This window comes from Eleutherodactylus coqui, chromosome 7, assembly GCF_035609145.1.
Source record: "Eleutherodactylus coqui strain aEleCoq1 chromosome 7, aEleCoq1.hap1, whole genome shotgun sequence".
Classification (NCBI taxonomy): domain Eukaryota; kingdom Metazoa; phylum Chordata; class Amphibia; order Anura; family Eleutherodactylidae; genus Eleutherodactylus; species Eleutherodactylus coqui.
This window is the reverse complement of record NC_089843.1, coordinates 60465054-60489811: the sequence shown is the minus strand read 5'-3', so window position 1 is coordinate 60489811 and position 24758 is coordinate 60465054. Positions and strand designations below refer to the sequence as shown.

General features: G+C 45.1%; 1 protein-coding gene across 2 annotated transcripts in view; it reads right to left on the bottom strand.

Moving 5' to 3' along the window:
• CORIN (corin, serine peptidase) overlaps positions 1 to 24758 on the bottom strand; it is a 271828-nt gene that overhangs the window by 50150 nt on the left and 196920 nt on the right. Inside the window, exons 6-9 of one of the 2 annotated variants that reach the window (XM_066573119.1) lie at positions 21611 to 21724; positions 17720 to 17827; positions 6559 to 6669; positions 3502 to 3618 (exon numbers count right to left, since the gene is read on the bottom strand). In XM_066573119.1, the coding sequence (XP_066429216.1) occupies positions 3502 to 3618; positions 6559 to 6669; positions 17720 to 17827; positions 21611 to 21724 (450 nt within the window). Of the gene's footprint in view, positions 1 to 3495; positions 3619 to 6558; positions 6670 to 17719; positions 17828 to 21610; positions 21725 to 24758 lie in introns of both variants that reach the window. The other variant, XM_066573118.1, reaches the window with a different exon arrangement.

Sequence of the window (24758 nt, the reverse complement as noted above, 5' to 3'; positions counted from 1 at the left end):
AAGCTGGACAGAGCAATATCGGTGGGAACAGAAGCCAAAAAGAGGCAAGGGTGTGACATAACTCACTCCAAATATTGAGAAAACAGGTGCTGCTGACTTGGTATCACTGGTAGACCAAAGGACAAATGAACAGCTAGAACTCTGGCACAATGTCTTGGTGGTGAGATATTAAGAAATTGGAATTGCCAATGGTTTGAAACATAAGAAAGGTTTATTCATAACCAGCAAGTAATGTATTTTAAGGCAACATACCTCTGTGACCTGGGCTGAGGGGCATGCTTTACCACTGGCCATGATCATTTCACTATTGAGACAATGAGGAACTGATGCACTGTCAAATACTTTTGTCCAGCTGTCAGCACTTCCTATTTCTTAATATGTCACCACCAAGAGGTTGAGTCAGAGCTCTACTTGTTCACATGTTCCCTTCCATCGCTACAGCAAGGAGTATTATGTAACCTCATTCATAAGATAATGGTAGAAAAGTCCTAGATCATGTGCTATAATGAGAATTTGACCTTCCATCCACTCTTCAATTTTCCTTATCATTTTAGAAATCCACTATATTATAAATTAGCAATGTCATTTGGAAAGATGAGATCCCATTCAAAACACGAAGAGAAAGAATGAAAACTTTCCGATTCTTATGGTCACAATTTACAAGACAGATTATAAATGAAGATTATAAACTCAATTGTAAGACTACATGTTATGGAGCTGGACCAGTACCTTCCTCAGTACTCGATGAAAGGACCAGTATGATCCCATTACATGCAGTCCTACTATAAAGTTCCTTGTAAACATATTTGGCTCCTTTTGTTTTTGGCACCCAAGAGATTCCCCAATTCTTTTATCTTTTCCCTCTACCTTTCGATACATTCGCTGATGAGTGTCATATCAGTGGACAGAAATAGCTACTGATGACTTAAAGCTATATTAGCTGAGCTTATCTCCCTAAATGCATGCTCAGATACTAACCTAAGAACTCTTTTTATACCTGTTAGCTCCTACCGGTTATAACAAGCAGTAACCAACAACAGAGCATATTCGTTAAGTGGGTTTACATAGGTAGATGATCACAAGTAGAGGGACGAACATTTCTTACTACCGGTGTGATCGATCATCCCATTACAGCTTGCATTTGCCAGCAGCACATCTCCCTAAGTAGGGCCCTTCTACACAGGACAATGATCGAGCATGGACATTCATAAGAACATATGTTTGATCACCAGGCCAGTTACCCCAATGATCTGACAAACAAGCAAACACTCGCCATTGGCTGAACACATCTTTTGCTCTGCTGAGATAATCATTAGAGATGAGCGAGCGTACTCGCTAAGGCAAACTACTTGAGCGAGTAGTGCCTTATGCGAGTACCTGCCCGCTCGTCTCTAAAGATTCGAGTGACGGCAGGGGGCGGGGAGCGGCAGGGGAGAGTGGGGAGGAACGGGGGGGGGGGGAGATCTCTCTCTCACTCTCTCCCCCCCACTCCCCCTGCTCACTCCCGCCACTCACCACCGCTCTCCCCCGCCGGCACCCGAATCTTTTGAGATGAGTGGGCAGGTACTCGCATAAGGCACTACTCGCTCGAGTAGTTTGCCTTAGCGAGTACGCTCGCTCATCTCTAATAATCATTGTAGTAGGCAGCACATCTCCCCATGTAAGCACAGGATGCGTTGTCGACAATAATGAAACTGTAAGGAAAATGAAAGTTTTTTCATTCCCTTCATACTTTCTGAATCGACCAGTAAAACAAATGCCGATCTCATTGATCAGTACTCATCATTCTGCTCCTATCGAGCCATGTACAAACTACCCAATATCCATCCAAAAAGTGAGCATCTTCATGCCTGCCTTAAAGTTCCAATGGGTCAATGAATGAGCGTTTCCTCATTCATCAGCTGATTGGGCAGCATGTTTACCTGACATATAATCAGTAAAGGAACATTCTTACTACTGTTTGTCCTCAAGTACCGGCCAGTGTAAAAGGGCTTTAAAGCAAACCTACAGTTGCAGGATAAGTTTCTGTCCCAGGATCACAGGTGGGAGGAATATTACCTGCTGCTGTTCTTCTCTGCTATTGTCCCTCTGATCCACAGGTTCGGGATCCTGTTTTCAGTCATCCAAGATGCAAGCTGCCATTTTCTGGCTACCTAATGCCCAAAGTGCGCTGCTCTCTGATAAGCCAGTACTGATCACATGAGTAGTGCTGGCCAATGAGAGAAAAAGTATAGTGCATTCATAGTGTAACACTACCAATGCACAGTGGGGATTAGGTAGTCTGAAGATTGTGTTGTACATCTTGGATGCAGAGAACGGGACCCAGAACTAGTGAAATACAGGAGATCAACACAGAAGACCAAGAGTACGTAGTATAGCTGCCTCCTGTGGCTCGAGGACAAAAGTTTTGCCGAAAACCAAAGAGTCGGTTTAAGCCATCCTTCATTTATTTCTTTTGGTGTTAACTCAAAAAATGAAAATACAACTTTCAGTGCAGTCCAGCACTATCTCTTCATTTCACCATTATCATACTCACTGGGGCTCAATTTGCAGGGGTCTCAAATTAGATTTCTAATTTAGCTGTCCCCATACTCGCAGGACTGACAAGTTGGCCAACAGGGACTTTCTTTCCCACTTGAATTAAATAGGGCCTCTAGTTTGTTAACCCCTTCCCATCATACAGTTCTATACATCCTAACTGCACATACCCTGTGCAGTTAGGACAGCTATAGCTATCCATAGCATATGTTGTATATGAAGCGGGCTCAGAGGCCAAACCCACTCCATACACAGCGGCCGCATACTTGACAAAGACCTATGTGGCTAAAATGTTGCATGTAAAAGGTAGAATAATGTTTTTTTTTAAAGTACTTTTGTACTTAGGATGCTGCCACATGTACTTTTTTGAACATTTCAAGCAGTCACATAGTACAAGGACCTTGTCCACAGCACTCTAAAGCTCCAATTTGTTCTAGTTTCTACAGAAAAATGAATTTTCAGGTTTTAAGTGGATTTATGCTTGAAAGGGAACCTGTCATCATCTTCGAACCCAATAAACTTCACCTCAAAGGTGAGGGAATGGGGTCCCTGGGGAACAGTGATTCATACTTGTCGGGTGCCCCATTCCTGCGCAGTGTCCCATTCATCTATATGAGAAAGTGCATGTGCAGAGCTGTCTGAAAATATTCATACTTTGTGCGTTCACTGATTTCTTAGGGCGAAAGTGCAAGAACGGGCACCCGGTGAGTATAAAAAACCATTCCCAAACTCCTTGTTCCCTCACCTCTGAGCTCCATATTGTAGTTTATGGAGCTCAGAGATGATAACAGTTTCCTTTTAAGAGTGACCTTCAAGCTGGACCATCATATCACACCTTCGATAGGTAAGTCCATAGCCATTTAACGGATACATTGATAGAACTAAATTTAGTCCAGCAGGTTTACCAATCCCATATTTCTTCTACTGATGTTGCATAATCTCCGTTCTATCGCTTACCCTTACTTTCAGTGCAATTTTCTTCATCACTACCATCTTTACAGTCATTATCTCCATCACAGAGGAAGGCGCTAGGAATACACTGTCCGTTCTTGCACTCAGAGAGACCTTGACTATGACAAGCTAGAGAAATAGGATCACATACTGATTAGTTGTATGGACTTTAAATAACAGAATTAAAGCGACACTTTGGGCCTGGACAAACAAAAATGGCCGCACCAGCTTCTCTGACTACCTGATAGACCAATGAAGCATACTAATATACAGTGTGTAAGAAACTACACCTACATTGATTGACCAGTGCTGCCCACATTAGCAGAATTGGCCAGTTAGAGCAGCATGTAGTGCCTTAGACTACTGATGTATACCAATACGCAGCGTGTATCAGAGTCAGAGAAATGGTTCGGCCATCTTTGTTTCTGCAGGACCGGAGGGTCACTTTAATATTATTCAAATTTAGATTTGAAACATTTTCCATTTCTTTATACAGTTCTTATTTTCTTATGGTAGATTATTTTATTCTATTGTCTGTATATGACTATTGGGGCAGCCATCTTCCCTGAGCTATAGTTAATAGCATTCCTAAGCTATACAGCAGCCTCATGGGCCATTCACACCAAGAACAAGAGTGGGCCCATTGACTTCCATGGGAGAGTGTTATGGACATATTCTGTAACCTCTGGGGAGGTCACTGTGCAGGGAGAGGAGGAGGTGAGCTTGGAACATCATCTATTGTGAATGGTGGATTCTGGGTTATCTATATATAGGTGTCACCTTTTATTGTAATCCTGCCTGTGATGATAAAGAGAGGAGTGCTGAAAAGTTTTCCTCTTGAACAGTAAGTGACTATTATTATGCTTAGTGTCAGAGTGAAAGCTGCTGGATTTTAGGATTTTGTAAAATATGAATGGTGAGGTTGAAGATAAAAAAAAATAGACCTCACGCTGTGTTCTCCACGGGCAGTCAGAGATTACATTGTATTCAGCTGACAGTCCATGAGAGAACAAAGAAGCTGATTTCAGAGCACAGACCACCTGCTGTGTTCTGCAAACAGCTCCCGGAGGCTCATTAACACGCAAACAAAGCAGATAAAGTGCTAATGGACATTAGTGTCCATTAGCACTCTATGCATAACGATCGCTAAAACTGTTAACCTTTCAATCATCTGAAAGATTGTCTTTGCATGTAAATGAGCCATTACAGTACAGGTAAAGCAAAATAGTGATAATTCAGGTATAATAAATGTAGTCACAATAAGTGCACATTTACACGCAGAGACAATCTTTCAAACGATTGAAAGATTGACAGTTTTAGAGATCGTTTTGCATAAACTGCTAATGGACACTAAAAATTCACTGAGGCAGTAGAATCAAAATTTACTAGAGAGCGCCTTCACAGTTTGATCCTAAAATATAACTTTTAATGTTTATTCTCTAAAATTAGAAGGCTAAAAGGCAAACAAAACAAACACAAATGCAATGGTCTCCTTACAGACCCCTAGACTACCCCTTGAAATGGTATAAACAGGGTAAATGCGCCAAATATCTTGCCTTGTATGGGAAGAAAGGCGCCAAAAGATAGAGCCTACCAGATGTTTTATTAAGGAACTAACTGAGAATTCAATGAATGGATAATCTCAGATGATATGTACCGGAATCATGAAAATCCTCTACATTCCTTTTTGGAACTGAATGAATGCCAATACCATTTGTTTAGCTACTTCCTGTTGATAATCTGGGGCTGCTATCCTACCCCAGTGACGTACCATCTGAGATTATCTATTCATTGAATTCTCAGTTAGTTCTTTAATAGAACTTCTGGTAGGATCTATCTTTTGGCGCCTTACTTCCCATACAAGGCAAGATATTTGGCGCATTCACCCTGTTTATACCATTTCAAGGGGTAGTCCACGGGTCTGTAAGGAGACAGCCGCATTTGTGTTCGTGTTGTTTGTCGTTTAGACTTCTAATTTTAGAGAATAAAGATTAAAAGCTATATTATAGGATCAAACTGTGAAGGCACTAATAGACACTAATGTCTATTAACACTTTATCAGCTTCATTTGCATGTAAATGAGCCCCCAATAGCTGTTTGCAAATCCCAGCATGTTATCTAGACCTTGCCCTCAGTTGCACTGTCTTAGCACAGTCTGCCGTGGGCTGTCAGCTAAATACAATGTAATCAGCTGCTTCTGTGGAGAACACAGTGTGTGGTCCCTGCTATCTCTCTCCGGCTGAAGGATGGATTTTAAGCTCACCTAAAAATCATCGTTCAGTCGAAGAGTGTAAGATGAAAGCGTTTACACGCAACAATTATTGTTTAAAAGCCATTGCTTGAACGAATTTTGAGCGATAATCGCTGCGTGTAAATGGGGCTTAAGAGTGGTATAACAGCACATGATTAATGATCAAAGTAAAGTAACAGCAAAGTGACCATGACAAATTACAATTATACAAAAACACAATGAGTAGGGTAAAATAAGACAAATGTATTAGTTCATACTACAGCTATATTTTTAAAAAAACTATACACCAAGGCCCATGGGTATCAATATATATATTTTTTGGAGTTAATTTTGTGGCAAATTTATCAAATCTTGTGCACCTTGTGTTAAAGGGATAGAAGTATGCATGTGTAGACCGGGGAAAAGGGGGTAGGGCCATAGAGGGGATGGGTGGAGTCTGATGCTGAACTGTTCAGAACAGTGTCGAGTTCAGCCTCACATTCACCCATAGCCATGCCCTCTTCCTATCTCTGGTCTACACATGCATTTTACCATCCTAAGATGGGTTTCAACAGGCTGCACAGCAATTTTGTGGCATTCCTGGACAATCTCTTTAAATCTGTCACATTTTATGATGAAGTAATGGAGTTTTTGTTTTGCAGCTTACATTTTGCAGTAGGTGGCTAAAAGATGCAACTTTTTGAAAAAGCACATTTCATAAATATGTTTAAAACTAACTCTGCCCGTACGTGTTCCTACTTGGATAATACAAACGAGGGGTGCTTGATATCTGTAGGCAAAAAATACAGTCTAATAAACACATAGTCTAAATATCTTACAGCAGTTGACTTCATCAGACTTGTCAGCACAATCGTGGTCTCCATCGCACACCCAACGCAATGTAATACATCGCCCATCTCCACAGCGGTAACTTTGTGCAGGGTTACACTCTGAGAATTTAGATATCAGAATTATCGGTCAATTATAATATACAGAACAAGCTGAAAAAACCGCTATATTTCTAGATACTGTCCAGAATAGAAATATTAGCTTGAGATGTGAATTTTCTTTAAAGAGTACCCGTTAGCTCTCTTTATATGGCTGTTTAACCCCTTGAGTGGCACGCCCGGAAATTTTCCGGGACGAACTCCACTGCCGATAGTGACCTAGCCCGGAAGATTTCCGGGCTATGTATCACTATGGGAGCTGCAGAGCACAATGCCACAAGCTGTGACATTGTGCTCTGCCTGCACAGTCCCACAGAGAACAAAGCAAGGGCTTTGAAAAACCAGCAGAAGATATTGCCGATCTGCCGGCAATCTCCTGCTTTGTTTATAGGTTGCCATAGAGACCATCGGCTTGTCAGAAGCAAGCCGATGGTCTGTGTGGCAGGGAGAGCTGGTGCTTGGCTGTGAGAGGACAGCTATGTACCTGCTCTTACAGCAGAGATCAGAGAAAACCTCCGATCTCTGCTGTGTTAACCCTTTACATGCTGCAGTCTATGTGACAGCAGCATGTAAAGGGCTGTCACCATCGGACCCCCGGAATGTGATCAGGGGGTCCTGATGGGTCCCTGTGGAAGTCCCCTAAAGGGACAAAAAAATAAAAATAAATAAAAATTAGAGATGAGCGAACACCAAAATGTTCGGGTGTTCGTTATTCGGAACGAACTTCCCGCGATGCTCGAGGGTTCGTTTCGAACAACGAACCCCATTGAAGTCAATGGGCGACCAGAGCATTTTTGTATTTCGCCGATGCTCGCTAAAGTTTTCATGTGTGAAAATCTGGGCAATTCAAGAAAGTGATGGGAATGACACAGAAACGGATAGGGCAGGCGAGGGGCTACATGTTGGGCTGCATCTCAAGTTCACAGGTCCCACTATTAAGCCACAATAGCGGCAAGAGTGGGCCCCCCCCCCTCCCAACAACTTTTACTTCTGAAAAGCCCTAATTAGCATGGCATACCTTTGCTAAGCACCACACTAGCTACAACAAAGCACAATCACTGCCTGGATGACACTCCGCTGCCACTTCTCCTGGGTTACATGCTGACCAACCGCCCCCCCTCCCCCCCACAGCGCACACCAAAGTGTCCCTGCGCAGCCTTCAGCTGCCCTCATGCCACGCCACACTCATGTCTATTTAGAAATGCGTCTGCCATGAGGAGGAACCGCAGGCACACACTGCAGAGGGTTGGCATGGCTAGGCAGCGGCCCTCTTTAAAAGGGGCGGGGCGATAGCCCACAATGCTGTACAGAAGCAATGAGAAATAGAATCCTGTGCCACCGCCATCAGGAGCTGCACACGTGGGCATAGCAATGGGGAACCTATGTGCCACACACTATTCATTCTGTCAAGGTGTCTGCATGCCCCAGTCAGACTGGTAATATGTACCTTAACAGTAACCGCGTTGGTGGTAATGTGGTGGTGACTGCGGACCTAGTAGCACGGTTGTATTTTGTTGGTTTTCGGAATGCGGCCAGGATTAAGTGGGCCGTGGCGGGGGGATCGTGTGGGGGCTCTCGTTGTGTCGGTAAAGGTGAAATTCTTGGACTGCCACCAGACGAACCAATGCAAAGACATTTGCCAAGAATGTTTTCCCTGTTGGAGGAGGAGGGGGATGTTTTTGAGGCACTACGTGTCCTCTCCACGTGTCCGTGGTTATATGCACCTTTACAGTAACCGCGTTGGTGGTAATGTGGTGGTGACTGCGGACCTAGTAGCACGGTTGTATTTTGTTGGTTTTCGGAATGCGGCCAGGATTAAGTGGGCCGTGGCGGGGGGATGGTGTGGGGGCTCTCGTTGTGTCGGTAAAGGTGAAATTCTTGGACTGCCACCAGACGAACCAATGCAAAGACATTTGCCAAGAATGTTTTCCCTGTTGGAGGAGGAGGGGGATGTTTTTGAGGCACTACGTGTCCTCTCCACGTGTCCGTGGTTATATGCACCTTTACAGTAACCGCGTTGGTGGTAATGTGGTGGTGACTGCGGACCTAGTAGCACGGTTGTATTTTGTTGGTTTTCGGAATGCGGCCAGGATTAAGTGGGCCGTGGCGGGGGGATGGTGTGGGGGCTCTCGTTGTGTCGGTAAAGGTGAAATTCTTGGACTGCCACCAGACGAACCAATGCAAAGACATTTGCCAAGAATGTTTTCCCTGTTGGAGGAGGAGGGGGATGTTTTTGAGGCACTACGTGTCCTCTCCACGTGTCCGTGGTTATATGCACCTTTACAGTAACCGCGTTGGTGGTAATGTGGTGGTGACTGCGGACCTAGTAGCACGGTTGTATTTTGTTGGTTTTCGGAATGCGGCCAGGATTAAGTGGGCCGTGGCGGGGGGATGGTGTGGGGGCTCTCGTTGTGTCGGTAAAGGTGAAATTCTTGGACTGCCACCAGACGAACCAATGCAAAGACATTTGCCAAGAATGTTTTCCCTGTTGGAGGAGGAGGGGGATGTTTTTGAGGCACTACGTGTCCTCTCCACGTGTCCGTGGTTATATGCACCTTTACAGTAACCGCGTTGGTGGTAATGTGGTGGTGACTGCGGACCTAGTAGCACGGTTGTATTTTGTTGGTTTTCGGAATGCGGCCAGGATTAAGTGGGCCGTGGCGGGGGGATGGTGTGGGGGCTCTCGTTGTGTCGGTAAAGGTGAAATTCTTGGACTGCCACCAGACGAACCAATGCAAAGACATTTGCCAAGAATGTTTTCCCTGTTGGAGGAGGAGGGGGATGTTTTTGAGGCACTACGTGTCCTCTCCACGTGTCCGTGGTTATATGCACCTTTACAGTAACTGCGTTGGTGGGAAATGGCCTCGCCGCCATCATGTCTTTGGGAAGCCTCTGTTTCCACACCCCAGAGACATACCATTAGCAGCGGTGTAGGCAGAGGCCAGAATTCGTAACATTTCAGCCGTAGCATTAGGACAGGCCCCACTAACATATCACTAGCAGCATTATAGGAGGAGCGCACTCTTCGTTCCATGTCAGCAATAGTAGCACTCAAGACAGGCCCCAGTAACAATTCCGAAGCAGTATAGCGGGAGCGCAGTCTTCGTTCCATGTCAGCAATAGTAGCACTCAAGACAGGCCCCAGTAACAATTCCGAAGCAGTATAGCGGGAGCGCAGTCTTCGTTCCATGTCAGCAATAGTAGCACTCAAGACAGGCCCCAGTAACAATTCCGAAGCAGTATAGCGGGAGCGCAGTCTTCGTTCCATGTCAGCAATAGTAGCACTCAAGACAGGCCCCAGTAACAATTCCGAAGCAGTATAGCGGGAGCGCAGTCTTAGTTCCATTTCAGTAGCCTTAGTATAGCCAAGGCCCAAGTTACATTTATGTAGCTAAAGTGTAGGCCAACCCCACACACCTTTCTGTACCATGAGTGCAGGCGAAGAACATACAAATTGCTATGATTACACTGTAGGTGAGGGCCCCAAAAATTTGGTGTACCAACAGTACTAATGTACCTCAGTAAAAATTGGCCATGCCCAACCAAGATGGCAGGTGAATCGCTTTGGTTAATGTGGCTTAAGTGGTAACTAGGCCTGGAGGCAGCCCAGTGTAACGAAAAATTGGTTCAAGTTAAAGTTCCAATGCTTTTAAGCGCATTGAAACTTATAAAAACTGTTCCGAAAAATTATTTGAGTGAGCCTTGTGGCCCTAAGAAAAATTGCCCGTTCAGCGTGATTACGTGAGGTTTCAGGAGGAGGAGCAGGAGGAGGAGGAGGAGGAATATTAGACACAGATTGATGAAGCAGAAATGTCCCCGTTTTGGATGGTGAGAGAGAACGTAGCTTCCATCCGCGGGTGCAGCCTACGTATTGCTTACGTATCGCTGCTGTCCGCTGGTGGAGAACAGAAGTCTGGGGAAATCCAGCCTTTGTTCATCTTGATGAGTGTTAGCCTGTCGGCACTGTCGGTTGACAAGCGGCTACGCTTATCTGTGATGATTCCCCCAGCCGCACTAAACACCCTCTCCGACAAGACGCTAGCCGCAGGACAAGCAAGCACCTCCAGGGCATACAGCGCTAGTTCAGGCCACGTGTCCAGCTTCGACACCCAGTAGTTGTAGGGGGCAGAGGCGTCACCAAGGATGGTCGTGCGATCGGCTACGTACTCCCTCACCATCCTTTTACAGTGCTCCCGCCGACTCAGCCTTGACTGGGGAGCGGTGACACAGTCTTGGTGGGGAGCCATAAAGCTGGCCAGGCCCTTAAAGACTGTTGCACTGCCTGGGATGTACATGCTGCTCGATCTACGCACATCCCCTGCTACCTTGCCCTCGGTACTGCGCCTTCTGCCACTAGCGCTGTCGGCTGGGAATTTTACCATCAGCTTGTCCGCAAGGGTCCTGTGGTATAGCAACACTCTCGAACCCCTTTCCTCTTCGGGAATCAGAGTGGGGAGGGTCTCCTTATACCGTGGATCGAGCAGTGTGTACACCCAGTAATCCGTCGTGGCCAGAATGCGTGCAACGCGAGGGTCACGAGAAAGGCATCCTAACATGAAGTCAGCCATGTGTGCCAGGGTACCTGTACGCAACACATGGCTGTCGTCACTAGGAAGATCACTTTCAGGATCCTCCTCCTCCTCCTCCTCCTCAGGCCATACACGCTGAAAGGATGACAGGCAATCAGCCGGTGTACCGTCAGCAGCGGCCCAAGCTGTCTCTTCCCCCTCCTCCTCATCCTCCTCATGCTCCTCCTCCTCCTCCTGTACGCGCTGAGAAATAGACAGGAGGGTGCCCTGACTATCCAGCGGCATACTGTCTTCCCCCGCCCCCGTTTCCGAGCGCAAAGCAGCTGCCTTTATGGTTTGCAGGGAATTTCTCAAGATGCATAGCAGAGGAATGGTGACGCTAATGATTGTAGCATCGCCGCTCACCACCTGGGTAGACTCCTCAAAATTACCAAGGACATGGCAGATGTCTGCCAACCAGGCCCACTCTTCTGAAAAGAATTGAGGAGGCTGACTCCCACTGCGCCGCCCATGTTGGAGTTGGTATTCAACTATAGCTCTACGTTGTTCATAGAGCCTGGCCAACATGTGGAGCGTAGAGTTCCACCGTGTGGGCACGTCGCACAGCAGTCGGTGCACTGGCAGCTTAAAGTGATGTTGCAGGGTGCGCAGGGTGGCAGCGTCCGTGTGGGACTTGCGAAAATGTGCACAGAGCCGGCGCGCCTTTACGAGCAGGTCTGACAAGCGTGGGTAGCTTTTCAGAAAGCGCTGAACCACCAAATTAAAGACGTGGGCCAGGCATGGCACGTGCGTGAGGCTGCCGAGCTGCAGAGCCGCCACCAGGTTACGGCCGTTGTCACACACGACCATGCCCGGTTGGAGGCTCAGCGGCGCAAGCCAGCGGTCGGTCTGCTGTGTCAGACCCTGCAGCAGTTCGTGGGCCATGTGCCTCTTATCGCCTAAGCTGAGTAGTTTCAGCACGGCCTGCTGACGCTTGCCCACCGCTGTGCTGCCACACCGCGCGACACCGACTGCTGGCGACATGCTGCTGCTAACACATCTTGATTGCGAGACAGAGGAGGAGGAGGAGGAGGAGGAGGGTGCTTTAGTGGAGGAAGCATACACCTCCGCAGATACCACCACCGAGCTGGGGCCCGCAATTCTGGGGGTGGGTAGGACGTGAGCGGTCCCAGGCTCTGACTCTGTCCCAGCCTCCACTAAATTCACCCAATGTGCTATCAGGGAGATGTAGTGGCCCTGCCCGCCTGTGCTTGTCCACGTGTCCGTAGTTAAGTGGACCGTGGCAGTAACCGCGTTGGTGAGGGCGCGTACAATGTTGCGGGAGACGTGGTCGTGCAGGGCTGGGACGGCACATCGGGAAAAGTAGTGGCGACTGGGAACTGAGTAGCGCGGGGCCGCCGCCTCCATGATACTTTTGAAGGACTCCGTTTCCACAACCCTATACGGCAGCATCTCAAGGCTGATGAATTTTGCTATGCGGACGGTTAACGTTTGAGCGTGCGGGTGCGTGGCGGCGTACTTGCGCTTGCGCTCCAACAGTTGCGCAAGCGACGGCTGGACGGTGCGCTGAACTACACTGCTGGATGGGGCCGAGGACAGCGGAGGTGAGGGTGTGGGTGCAGGCCAGGAGACGGTAGTGCCTGTGTCCTGAGAGGGGGGTTGCATCTCAGTGGCAGGTTGGGGCACAGGGGGAGAGGCAGGGGTGCAAACCGGAGGCGCTGAACGGCCTTCGTCCCACCTTGCGGGGTGCTTGGCCATCATATGTCTGCGCATGGTGGTGGTGGTGAGGCTGTTGGTGTTGGCTCCCCGGCTGAGCTTTGCGCGACAAAGGTTGCACACCACTGTTCGTCGGTCGTCAGGCGTCTCTGTGAAAAACTGCCAGACCTTAGAGCACCTCGGCCTCTGCAGGGTGGCATGGCGCGAGGGGGCCCTTTGGGAAACAGTTGGTGGATTATTCGGTCTGGCCCTGCCTCTACCCCTGGCCACCGCACTGCCTCTTGCAACCTGCCCTGCTGATGCCCTTGACTCCCCCTCTGAAGACCTGTCCTCCTGAGTAAGCGTTGCACACCAGGTGGGGTCAGTCACCTCATCGTCCTGCTGCTCTTCCTCCGAATCCTCTGTGCGCTGCTCCCTCGGACTTACTGCCCTTACTACTACCTCACTGCAAGACAACTGTGTCTGATCGTCATCGTCCTCCTCACCCACAGAAAGTTGTTGAGACAGTTGGCGGAAGTCCCCAGCCTCTTCCCCCGGACCCCGGGAACTTTCGAATGGTTGGGCATCAGTGACGATAAACTCCTCTGGTGGGAGAGGAACCGCTGCTGCCCAATCTAAGCAGGGGCCCGAGAACAGTTCCTGGGAGTGCTCCCGCTCCTGAGCAGGTGTTATTGTAGTGGAGTGAGGAGGCTGGGAGGAAGGAGGAGCAGCAGACAGAGGATTCGGATTGGCAGCAGTGGACGGCGCAGAACTGCGGGTAGACGATAGGTTGCTCGAAGCACTTTCTGCCATCCAGGACAGAACCTGCTCACACTGCTCATTTTCTAATAACCGTCTCCCGCGTGGACCCATTAATTGGGCGATGAATGTGGGGACGCCAGAAACGTGCCTCTCTCCTAATCGCGCAGCAGTCGGCTGCGTCACACCTGGATCAGGAGCTTGGCCTGTGCCCACACCCTGACTTGGCCCTCCGCGTCCTCGGCCGCGTCCACGTCCTCTAGGCCTACCCCTACCCCTCAGCATGCTGTATTACCAGTGATTTGATTTCACAGGCAGGAAATAAATTGGCGCAAGACTGCAGGCCAAATATAATTTTTTCCCTTTTTTGAAAACGAAAGGCCCCACTGCCTCTAGTGAATGAATAATCTAAGTTTAATAACTGTGCTGTTTTCCTGCTAATGTGTCACAGAACATGAGGGTAGCAGAGTTATTAACTGTGGCAGAGCAGGTATTTTTTTTCCCAATTAAGGAAAGCAAATGGCGAAGCCAGGAGTAAAACGTAGCTGGGTGCGTATGATTTTTAAAGGTGTCACACGCAGCCGACACGTGTCCACCGCCCTTAGGACGGACAGAGGCCGGACAAATAGAATTATTTTCCGTTTTTTGGCACCAAAAGGCAGCACTGCGTATATTCTATGAACATGAGAAGTTTAATAACTGTGCTGTGTCCCTGCTAATGTGTCACAGAACGTGAGGGTAGCAGAGTTATTAACTGTGGCAGAGCAGGTATTTTTTTTCCCAATTAAGGAAAGCAAATGGCGAAGCCAGGAGTAAAACGTAGCTGGGTGCGTATGATTTTTAAAGGTGTCACACGCAGCCGACACGTGTCCACCGCCCTTAGGACGGACAGAGGCCGGACAAATAGAATTATTTTCCGTTTTTTGGCACCAAAAGGCAGCACTGCGTATATTCTATGAACATGAGAAGTTTAATAACTGTGCTGTGTCCCTGCTAATGTGTCACAGAACGTGAGGGTAGCAGAGTTATTAACTGTGGCAGAGCAGGTATTTTTTTTCCCAATTAAGGAAAGCAAATGGCGAAGCCAGGAGTAAAACGTAGCTGGGTGCGTATGTTTTTTAAAGGTGTCACACGCAGCCGACACGTGTCCACCGCCCTTAGGACGGACAGAGGCCGGACAAATAGAATTATTTTCCGTTTTTTGGCACCAAAAGGCAGCACTGCGTATATTCTATGAACATGAGAAGTTTAATAACTGTGCTGTGTCCCTGCTAATGTGTCACAGAACGTGAGGGTAGCAGAGTTATTAACTGTGGCAGAGCAGGTATTTTTTTTCCCAATTAAGGAAAACAAATGGCGAAGCCAGGAGTAAAACGTAGCTGGGTGCGTATGATTTTTAAAGGTGTCACACGCAGCCGACACGTGTCCACCGCCCTTAGGACGGACAGAGGCCGGACAAATAGAATTATTTTCACTTGTTTTACAAGCAAAAGGCAGCACTGCGTATATTCAATAAATAATAACTGTGTTGTGGCCCTGCCTATACAATTCTTTCCCTGCAGTATCAATGGAGGGTGCAATGCTCTGCAGAAGCGATTTTGAGAAGCAAAAAAAAATGCAGCACAGCTAACAGCAGCCTGGACAGTACTGCACACGGATAAATATGGCCCTAGAAAGGACCGTTGAGGTTCTTGAAGGCTACACTCACTCCTAACACTCTCCCTGCCTATGCAGCACTTCTGTCCCTAATGCCAGGTGCAACGGTCTGCAGAGGCGATTTTGAGAAAAAAAAAATTGCCACTGCTAAGAGCAGCCAACACACAGCTATCAGTGGCCCTAATAAGGACCTTTGGGGGGTCTTGAAGCCTACACTAACTACCAATTCTTTCCCTACAGCAGCTCCGGTACAAACAGCACTGTCCCTCACTAACTCACACGGCATCTGAGGCGAACCGCGGGAGGGGCCGACTTTTATGTTCGGGTGACACCTGATCTTCCCAGCCACTCACAGCAGGGGGGTGGTATAGGGCTTGAACGTCACAGGGGGAAGTTGTAATGCCTTCCCTGTCTTTCAATTGGCCAGAAAAGCGCGCTAACGTCTCAGGGAAGGAAGTGAAAATAACCAGAACACCGCATGGTGTTCGTTACGAATAACGAACATCCCGAACACCCTAATATTCGCACGAATATCAAGCTCGGAAGAACACGTTCGCTCATCTCTAATAAAAATTAAAAAAAATTAAAAAAAAAAGTTTAAAAATTATAAAAAAAATTATAAAAACACTTGTCTCCCTTTACTTTGTAAAAAATCAAAAATACAATCACACATGTGGTATCCATGCGTCGTAATGACCCAGAGAAGGAAGTTAATACATTATTTAACCCCTTAATGACATGGCCCCTTTTTTTCTTTTTTCCCCATTTCTTTTTTTCCTCCCCCCTGTTTAAAAAAATCACAACTTGTCCCGCAAAAAACAAGCCCTTATATGGCCATGTCAATGGAAAAATGAAAAAGTTATGGCTCTTGAGACGCAACTGCAAAATTAGTTGAAATTCAATGATTAGACCATTTTAAAAAACCTGCCCTGGTGGGCACGACAGGGTGGTAGGAAACCTGCCACTCAAGGGGTTAAGTAAATGTCTGTATTCTGCTTGAAGCAGCAATTTTGAGCACCTTTAGAACTCTGTTTTGTCCAACTCTGATTGACCAGTGCGGTGGGAAGGAAACATCAAGTGTGAGTACTAACAAGCCAAGTTTATGTTGGAGAGTTGACAGAAGAGAGAGAGATAGAGAGAGTGATAAGAGAAACAGAAGAGCAAAGGAGAAAGAAGCAAGTCAGTAACTAATCTGCAAAATGCTAGTCAAAGCCAGGGAGGAAAGCTGGAAGTATTTTACTGCAATGTGTTGCCACAGCTCCCTGGGAAAGTGTTTCAATACAATGTCTACTAATGTAATTCCAAGTCATCAACTACCTGAAGTTATTGCAAGTGAATGTAAATTGTGTTTATCTACTGCAAGGTCCACAGCCCCCTCTCTCCCTGCAATAAAGAGTTAAATGGTTTTCACCATCAAGTCTGCTTACTAAAGCGCTTCCCACCAACCACAACAACTGCACTGAGGTACCACACAACACTGTAGGAGTGCAAGGACAACTACCCCCATTATTGTATATTTCTCCAATTTTTATATATATTATTTTTGTTTAGAATGGGTCGCTACCCATATACGGACTGGTGTCACGACAAACTACCATCTTCCACTACCCAACTCTGCAGGTAGCAGGCTATAACAACTGCCTATTGTTTATTTTATTTATTATTTTTACCACTGGTGTAGTTAGACCATTCTTTGTTTCACTCTGCCAGGTGGAGCAGCATAGCCACCGTGACTACCACCATCTCTATGCCCTGCTGCTTAAACGCCTCCTAGGTCAGGAACGCTGTGCACTCATGTTCTGTCTAAGGGACAGGTTCAATTTGGAGGGAGACCACATGTTCAGCAGATTACATGTCTTGCCACAACAACTGAAGACCACAGTCCCACTTTGAGTGACCCCGGGGAACATGGGAACTCACGACCCAAAGTGAACACTGATCTTGTAAGTGTATCGCATATTGACCACACAAACATCAATTTATATTTTTAGCTTATCAAACAACCTCTTAATACAATGTATATCATAAGGAATAGTGATGAGCACAGTTTTGAAAAGTTTGGTTTGGCCGGTTCAGGGAAATTTTGCAAAATGGTTTGGTTCAGTCCAAATTAGTTCAAACTGCATTTGAAGTTCACTAAAACCCCTGAAATTGGTGTATAAAACTATTTAAGAGCCATAAAAGCCCCATTCAACATTCAGTTTTATGCAGGGCTTTTATGACTTTTAGATACACCAGTGTTCAGGACCAGTGTTGAGTGAGCCCAACCAGTTTCAAGTAGAACTTTGCTAAAAGCTCAGTTCAGGTTTGTGACGAACCAAACTTTTGGCAAAGTTCGACCAGAAACAGGGTTCTATTGGTTCAGCTCACTCAACACTAAAAGAACATTAACAGTTACACAATGTATTACCTACCACAGTTCTGCTCATCACTCAGATCTCCACAGTCATCGTATCCATCACAAACAAAGCTGTGGTTAAGGCACTTTCCTGTGTTACACCGGAAAAGATTTTCACTGCAATCTAAATTAAGAGATATCACAAGTGAACATTTTACTATATGTGTAATCTGTATTGTCTCATATATCCATTATCAAAAGAAATCAAGTTCCTAGAAGTTGTTGTTGGAATTGCAATCTATGTGTAATCGTAATGTTGATATACGTAAGTGTTTACAATATGAGGGCAAAAAGAAAATTTATTGCAGAAAACTGTCCCCTTGAAGGGAGGCTCTAGTACCCTGTTGGGCCACCTCTAGCATGGATACAAGATGTGATATGGGCGGGCATGGAGGCTCGAGTACCCTGTTGGGCCACCTCTAGCTGGGATACAAGATGTGATACAGGCAGGCATGGAGGTTCGTTCTAGTACCCTGTTGGGCCACCTCTAGCTGTGATACAAGATGTGATATGGGCGGGCATGAGGCCTCTAGTACCCTATTGGGCCACCCTTAGCTTGGATACAAGATGTGATACGGGGGGGGGGGCATGGAGGCTCTAGTAGCCTGTTGGGTTGCATCAAGCTGGGATACAAGATGTGATAAAGGTGTGCATGGTCGCCTTCTTTGCATGCCCTCACATATCCACTGATTCCAACACTTCCTAACAATCTGGGCAGAATGACCCAGATGAGAGGCAATTCATCAATAAATTATAGAGTCATGTCTAGTGGTCAACAAGTTCTACATAAACCAAAAAAGAGGTCACTGCACACAAGTAGACTCTGAGAGGCTTTTTTTATAGGCCAAAGGTGGAACTATTTTAGGGCCTCAGGTGGCAAAACCGTTCATCTAATCACACCACAACTCTAATCATTTACAAATCTGTCTGAGATGTAACTGCATGTTGTGTTTTGGGGCAGAACAACAACTCCTTCTAAATCTTAGATTTTTTTTGACAGAGTGGATTTGTGCTAAAATATAGCTACTGCATAAAGACACGAAGGAAAGAACAAACACATAAATATAATAAAGGGTCACATTCTCCACTGTTAAAAACACAATGAATCTGTCATATTCCCAGATGCCTTTAATAAAAACCTTAAGAGACATTACCGTGCCCTATGTTGGTGGGTGGTTGGATAATAAGAAGCATGATTTCCAATTTCTGTAAGGTTATTGTTTCGTCACACTTAAACCTTCCAGTCTGTAACTCACAACTTTATTACAAACTTTACCATAAACTAAACTTGTCATTATAACCAGACAGGTTGGACTCTGTCCATTCAATGAGTTTTATTTATTTTTTTCTCTTAAAGGTTTCCATTCATCCAGGTCCTCGTTTACCCGGTAATGTGAAGTCAAACTCAACTGGATTTACTTACAGGGTTTCAAGATATCTTAACACCCATTGGACTTGGTTTCCATCTTAGATTACTTTCAGATGAGCATATAACCATAATATCAAGCTAATGTTAAACTAAGAATCTATTTGCGTGCATGTATTTTATGTATACGGAGGCAAATACTAATGAAATAATGATGCAATACTGATTCAATTTCATCTGTAACACATTCGTATTACAGATCCCTACTACAGATGTGTTACAATACCTTTGTGTGAAATTGGCCTTAATGGTAGTAGGTCCCAAATCTTTTATGTCCTGTGATCCACATTCAAGTTTGACTAGTAGTTGGGAACCATATTCAATTAAAGGGACTGTACAAGATTACAAGTTATCCCCCATTCACAGGATAGGGGATAACTTGTTGATCGGTTGGGGCCTCACGCTAAAACCCTGCTGATCTTGAGAAAAGGGGCCCCGATGTGGGGTTGCATTTATTTTAATGGGGCCGATGGAAATACCCAAGGTCTTTGCTGTTTGGGTATCTCTACCGTCCCACTGAAAGTGAATAGAGCGCCAGCGTACTTACGTGGCCAGCGCTCTAATCAGTTCTCTCCTTATTGTAGGGGGCGCAGTAAGACTGCAGTGAAATTGGAAAATGAATGAAAAAACTAGGGCTTAGGCGCGACCTATAGTTGATGTAGTCTTATAGAACTAATGAGTTTATATACTCTGTAGATTGTAAATAAATGTATATGGAGCCAAATATCGGTTTTGTAGTTCTTCAAGACTACATCGACTATAGGTCGCACCTGAGTCCTAGTTTTTTGATTTCCAGTTTCACAGACATGGTTAAGACCATTGTTCCCCCAGTGTACTAGGCCAATAGCACCTGCAATACCTTATATCCAGACTTTTTTGTACATTCACCTGTACCCAATTCTAATACAAAAGCATACTATCACTTATTGGATTCCTGTGTGGGATGCTCTGCCCATTTTCTCTCCACTTGTAAGTCTGCAGTGAGGAAGAGAGAGGGCACGTGACCCCTATTCTTGGGATCATGCGAATCTGAGCGGCGAGACCCTGACTGATCAGAGTTATCCCCTATTTTGTGTATGGGGAATAACTTGTACCTTTGGTACAACTTCTTTAATAGTAATAGGTCCTCAATACCCTGTGATCCACATTCAACTTTGACTAAATCCCTTCAGAAGGGCCGGTGATCCAGGGATTATTCTGATTGCAAAATTAGGAGTCAGGAAGGCATTTTCTCCTAAAATGAGGTAAATTGACTTCTACTTCATGGTTTTCTTTTTTTGCCTTCCTCTGTAAAAGTAAGGCGGACTTATCATGTGCATATGGACATAATTGAGGTCTTCTATGGTGAGTCACACAAATTTGAGTCATGAGTTAAATGTGGCTCTTAAGCCACTGCTTGGGGATCAATGAACTACTTAATGGGGTTAACCAGGTTGTAAAAATTGATGACCTATCCTCAGGGACTCGGATCCCTAATAATCAGATATTGATGGCTTATCCTGAGAGCAGGCCATCAACTTTTTACAATTAGGATAACCCCTTGATGAGTATTGCTGTAATAGTACAGTGCTTGTGGGTGTAAGTTCCAACAAAGTACTGAATTATCATTACATAATCATGGAGAACTCCATTCTCCTCCATGTAACCCTTTCTATGCTGCAGTTAATACTGACTGCAGCATAGAGGAGATAGAACAAGAGGTGGGATTGGAAACACCAATTGTAGCCGTATCCCTATAAGTGTTACAATCAGTACAATAACACTACACAATATGACTAGCAAATGGCATAAAAAAATAAAAACTTTTCCCAACCTTTCTCCATATACTAAATTAGTAGAGTTATAAATGCTAAAATGTATTAACTTATCTTGGATAGCGTAAGTAAATATAAAAAGCTATGATGGTTAGAATGTGGGAAGGAAAATCTAAAAAAATATATCTGCCGCGCACTTTGGTACGGATGTGCACCAACAACCTTGTCAAAATCTGCACCATTTAGGGTGCATTATGACACTGATCTTCAGCAAATTTCACCCTTTCACTTGATGGGCTGAATCCCCACCAGTATCTGTGTCAAAGTCTGACCTTTAAGTTGAAGGGGTTGAGCCAAGAATAGCAGTGTCCGATTGGAGAGTATGGGAAAGGAGGTTGAGTCTGACCACTGGGACCCCTGTGAATCACAAGAATGGGGATCCCATGTACTCCTAAATTAATAAAGTAGTAGTCAAGCATGTGAACTGCCGCTCTATTCTTCTGTATAGGAGAGATCAAAGCAGTGTACTTGGCTATCTCTGTCCGTCCAACAGAGATTAATGGAGCAGCAGCTTGCATGTTTAACGACGGCTCTGTTCATATGGAAGGACACGGACCTCTGGTTCTCATGAACAGTAGGGTTTCCAGCAGGCAGACCACCACGGATCAGATACTTACCCTCTATTCCCCTTGCACAACCATTTTAAGTATGAACAAGAATGACTTACTGCAATGTACCTCGTCGCTCCAGTCATCACAGTCATTGTATCCATTGCACGTCAATTTTTTCGCTATGCAGACGCCATTGCTGCACAGAAAGCTGTCATATTCTCCACATAATGCTAAAAAGTAAACAAAAAAAGCAAAAATAAGGAAAACAGCATGCACCATCATATTGTAATGATTAGTTTGGTATTAAATGATACAATCCCTACTTAACGGGGCTGTCCAGAATTAGTTAAACATGGCTGCTTCCTTCCAGAAATAGCACCACACCCGTCCATGGGTTGTGCCTGGGATTGTACATCAGCTCCACTGAATTTAATAGGGCTTAGCAGAAAAACTACATAAAACTTGTTGACCTGGTACTTTTTTGGAAGAATGAAGCCATGTTTTTCTAATCTTGGATAAAGTAAGAGAAGGAGTATAAGTTAGAAATAGATGTCATCTTCTGTATTTAGGATTACTTAATGCACGTTAGTCCTAACTATATTAAGTGTGTCAATACTGCAGGTTTATATGATTTAGAATCCCAGGATTCTAGGCTGTTTATAAAGTTGGTGAAAGTCGTACGTCATTGATAAAGTTCAAAAAAGGGATGCAATATTATTTGTTCTTCAAATTAAAGTCAAGGGAACTCAGGCAGAACTTTCCAAGGACTTTCGGATCCAAGGACTGCCAGAGAACAGCAAGGTTATGTTGTTTTTAGATAATTACAAGGCGCAGCCAGCTGCTCCAGATCTTTGCAAAAACATGTTTGCAAATGTGACATCTTGGTTCAGATAATGGATGAAGACAGGCAGTCTTTCGAACTGTGTGTAGCCATGTCTACAATCTTGTGACTATAAGAGAAGTATCTATCATTTCAGATTTCCTTCATTGCTGCTGCTCTAACATAAAAGATTTAAAGAGGTCGTCCAAATTAATTTTTTATTATATCTTTTTGCCTCTACCCAAGCTATATTTTCGCAACATATTTATTCTGGCACTAGAGTGCCCTTTTGGAGACCAGTGCCATGGCTTCAGACTCGTGACATCACTGGGTCTTCTGGCCTGGTGACATCCCATAAATATGTCACATGGACTTTTACATTAGCAGCCTACGTGAAGCCCCGGCCTGTTTACGGAGTCCTTATCATGCCTCCTATTGGCTGAACAACCATGTGACTGCTACAGACAAATGTAAGCAAACTGACGGAGGACCAGAGCTGCAGCGCATCATCAAATAGTTTTTTTTTACATACATTCCCCCCCCCCCCCCCCTCCCCACTGCCACCAATAAATTTATATATTGGAAAATCCATTTAAGGCTGATATACATAGACATTGAGAGTAGTCAACATGCCAAGAGGTTCCTAAGGAGACATTGTCACAATTCCTTTAGACATTGCAAATACTATCACTAGGCTGACTTACTGTGATGCTAACTGAAGAAGTGACTAGCAGCATAGGCAGATGTAAATGACAAAAAGACTTTATTACCCCATCACAGTGACAGCGACGTTTCGGCTGTAATGGACTTCCTCAAGCTTATACACTGTGATGCTAAGGAATACAGTAGATTAAAGAGAACCGGTCACCGACTAGAAGCACCGTAAACTAAGTTATGGTGCTTATAGTTTAGGTGAGCTGGAGTCCGGGGAGCCTCTTTTCATACTCAACCGGTCCCCCATTTCTGCAGTGTCCCCTGCTAAGTCAGTGCATGCAGCAAGCTTGAGTCTTTCCAGGAGGGAAAGGAGGGTAATCCCACGGACAGCACATGGCCCCAATATATGATGGTGTGCCGAGTACTTAGAGTCCTGCATCAAATATTAAATTCAATCCTTTCTATAGGATATTAATAAATGATAGATTAGTTTTGGTTTTTAATACACATGTTCCGAAATGATGAATTTTCATAGTGTTTTGAAAACTTGGCACTTTATTCTTTGCAGGAAAATAAGTATTTATAAGGAATCCTAATAGGGCAATGATGGTTGAATAGTCATCTGCCAAATGTAATGAAAAACATGAAAACATTAGCAGAAAAATGGCACAACAGGAGGGGTGGGTCGCTCTCAAAGCAACATAACTTGGCAAAGCATTTGCTCCCCGAGGCCATCAATTCTTCACGGTTTTAAATAGTAAACTTGATATGATTCCTAATGGCATCTGCAGAACTAAATCTGAATGTAAGAACAAGAATCTCAAAAGATCTGGAAATAAAATGAAAAATTAGGCTCTCCAATGTGCAACTGTCCATACTGGCCGGATTCCATGGCACTGGCTTGAGTTTCTACCACTGTCAATCTAAGAATCAAGTGACCATTTTCTGGGCAACATTCTAACGGGGCATGAGATGTACTGTGTCTTACAGAGGAAGCAGGTCATGGTTGTACTACTAATTAACATAGATGTTAGAGAAGATTGACACTAAAGACTCGAAAAGAAATCTGAGTTCAAATATATAATTCCTAAACTAAAAACAAGTGAAATACCAAAAAACAGTTATATCAATATTAGAAAGTCCATGAGTGCATACTCTCCTAAAACCATCCTACTAGTGTATATGGTCATCATACAGAGAAGTCATTTGCTAACGATATCCCCTATATGAGCAAGAGGGCATATAACGGCTGCATGTAATACTGAATGTCACTAGAAGTGGCCACGGAAGGAGGAATGTGTGGCTAATGGGAAAGTTAGCTGTTGGATGTGTGAGAGGTCTGACATTGGTGATTTGGATAATTGTCGCAATTGATTTAAAAGAATTCTCCAGTTGTAAACTATTGATGGCTTATTCTTAGGGTAGACCGTCAATAGTGTATTTCTGGAGATCAGCTACCCTGGATTCCTGCTGATTAGCTGTTCTCTTGGCCGGAGTGCTTGTGTACTGAGCTGATTTCTACAGGAAGCAGACTTCTCCATTCGTACTGCAGTGGCCAGATTTGGTATGACGCCCATTTAATTCAATAACAACTTTGACTGTAATAGCAAGCCTGGCTACTGCAGTAAGAACTGAGCTGTCTGCTTCCTGCAGCAATCATCTCAATGCAAGAATGCACCAGTCCAGCGAACAGCTGATAAGTAGGGATCCTGGGTGGCAGATCCTTACTGATCTACTAGTAATTGTTTACCAGATTACAACTGGACAACCACTTTAACTTGGGGACTGTA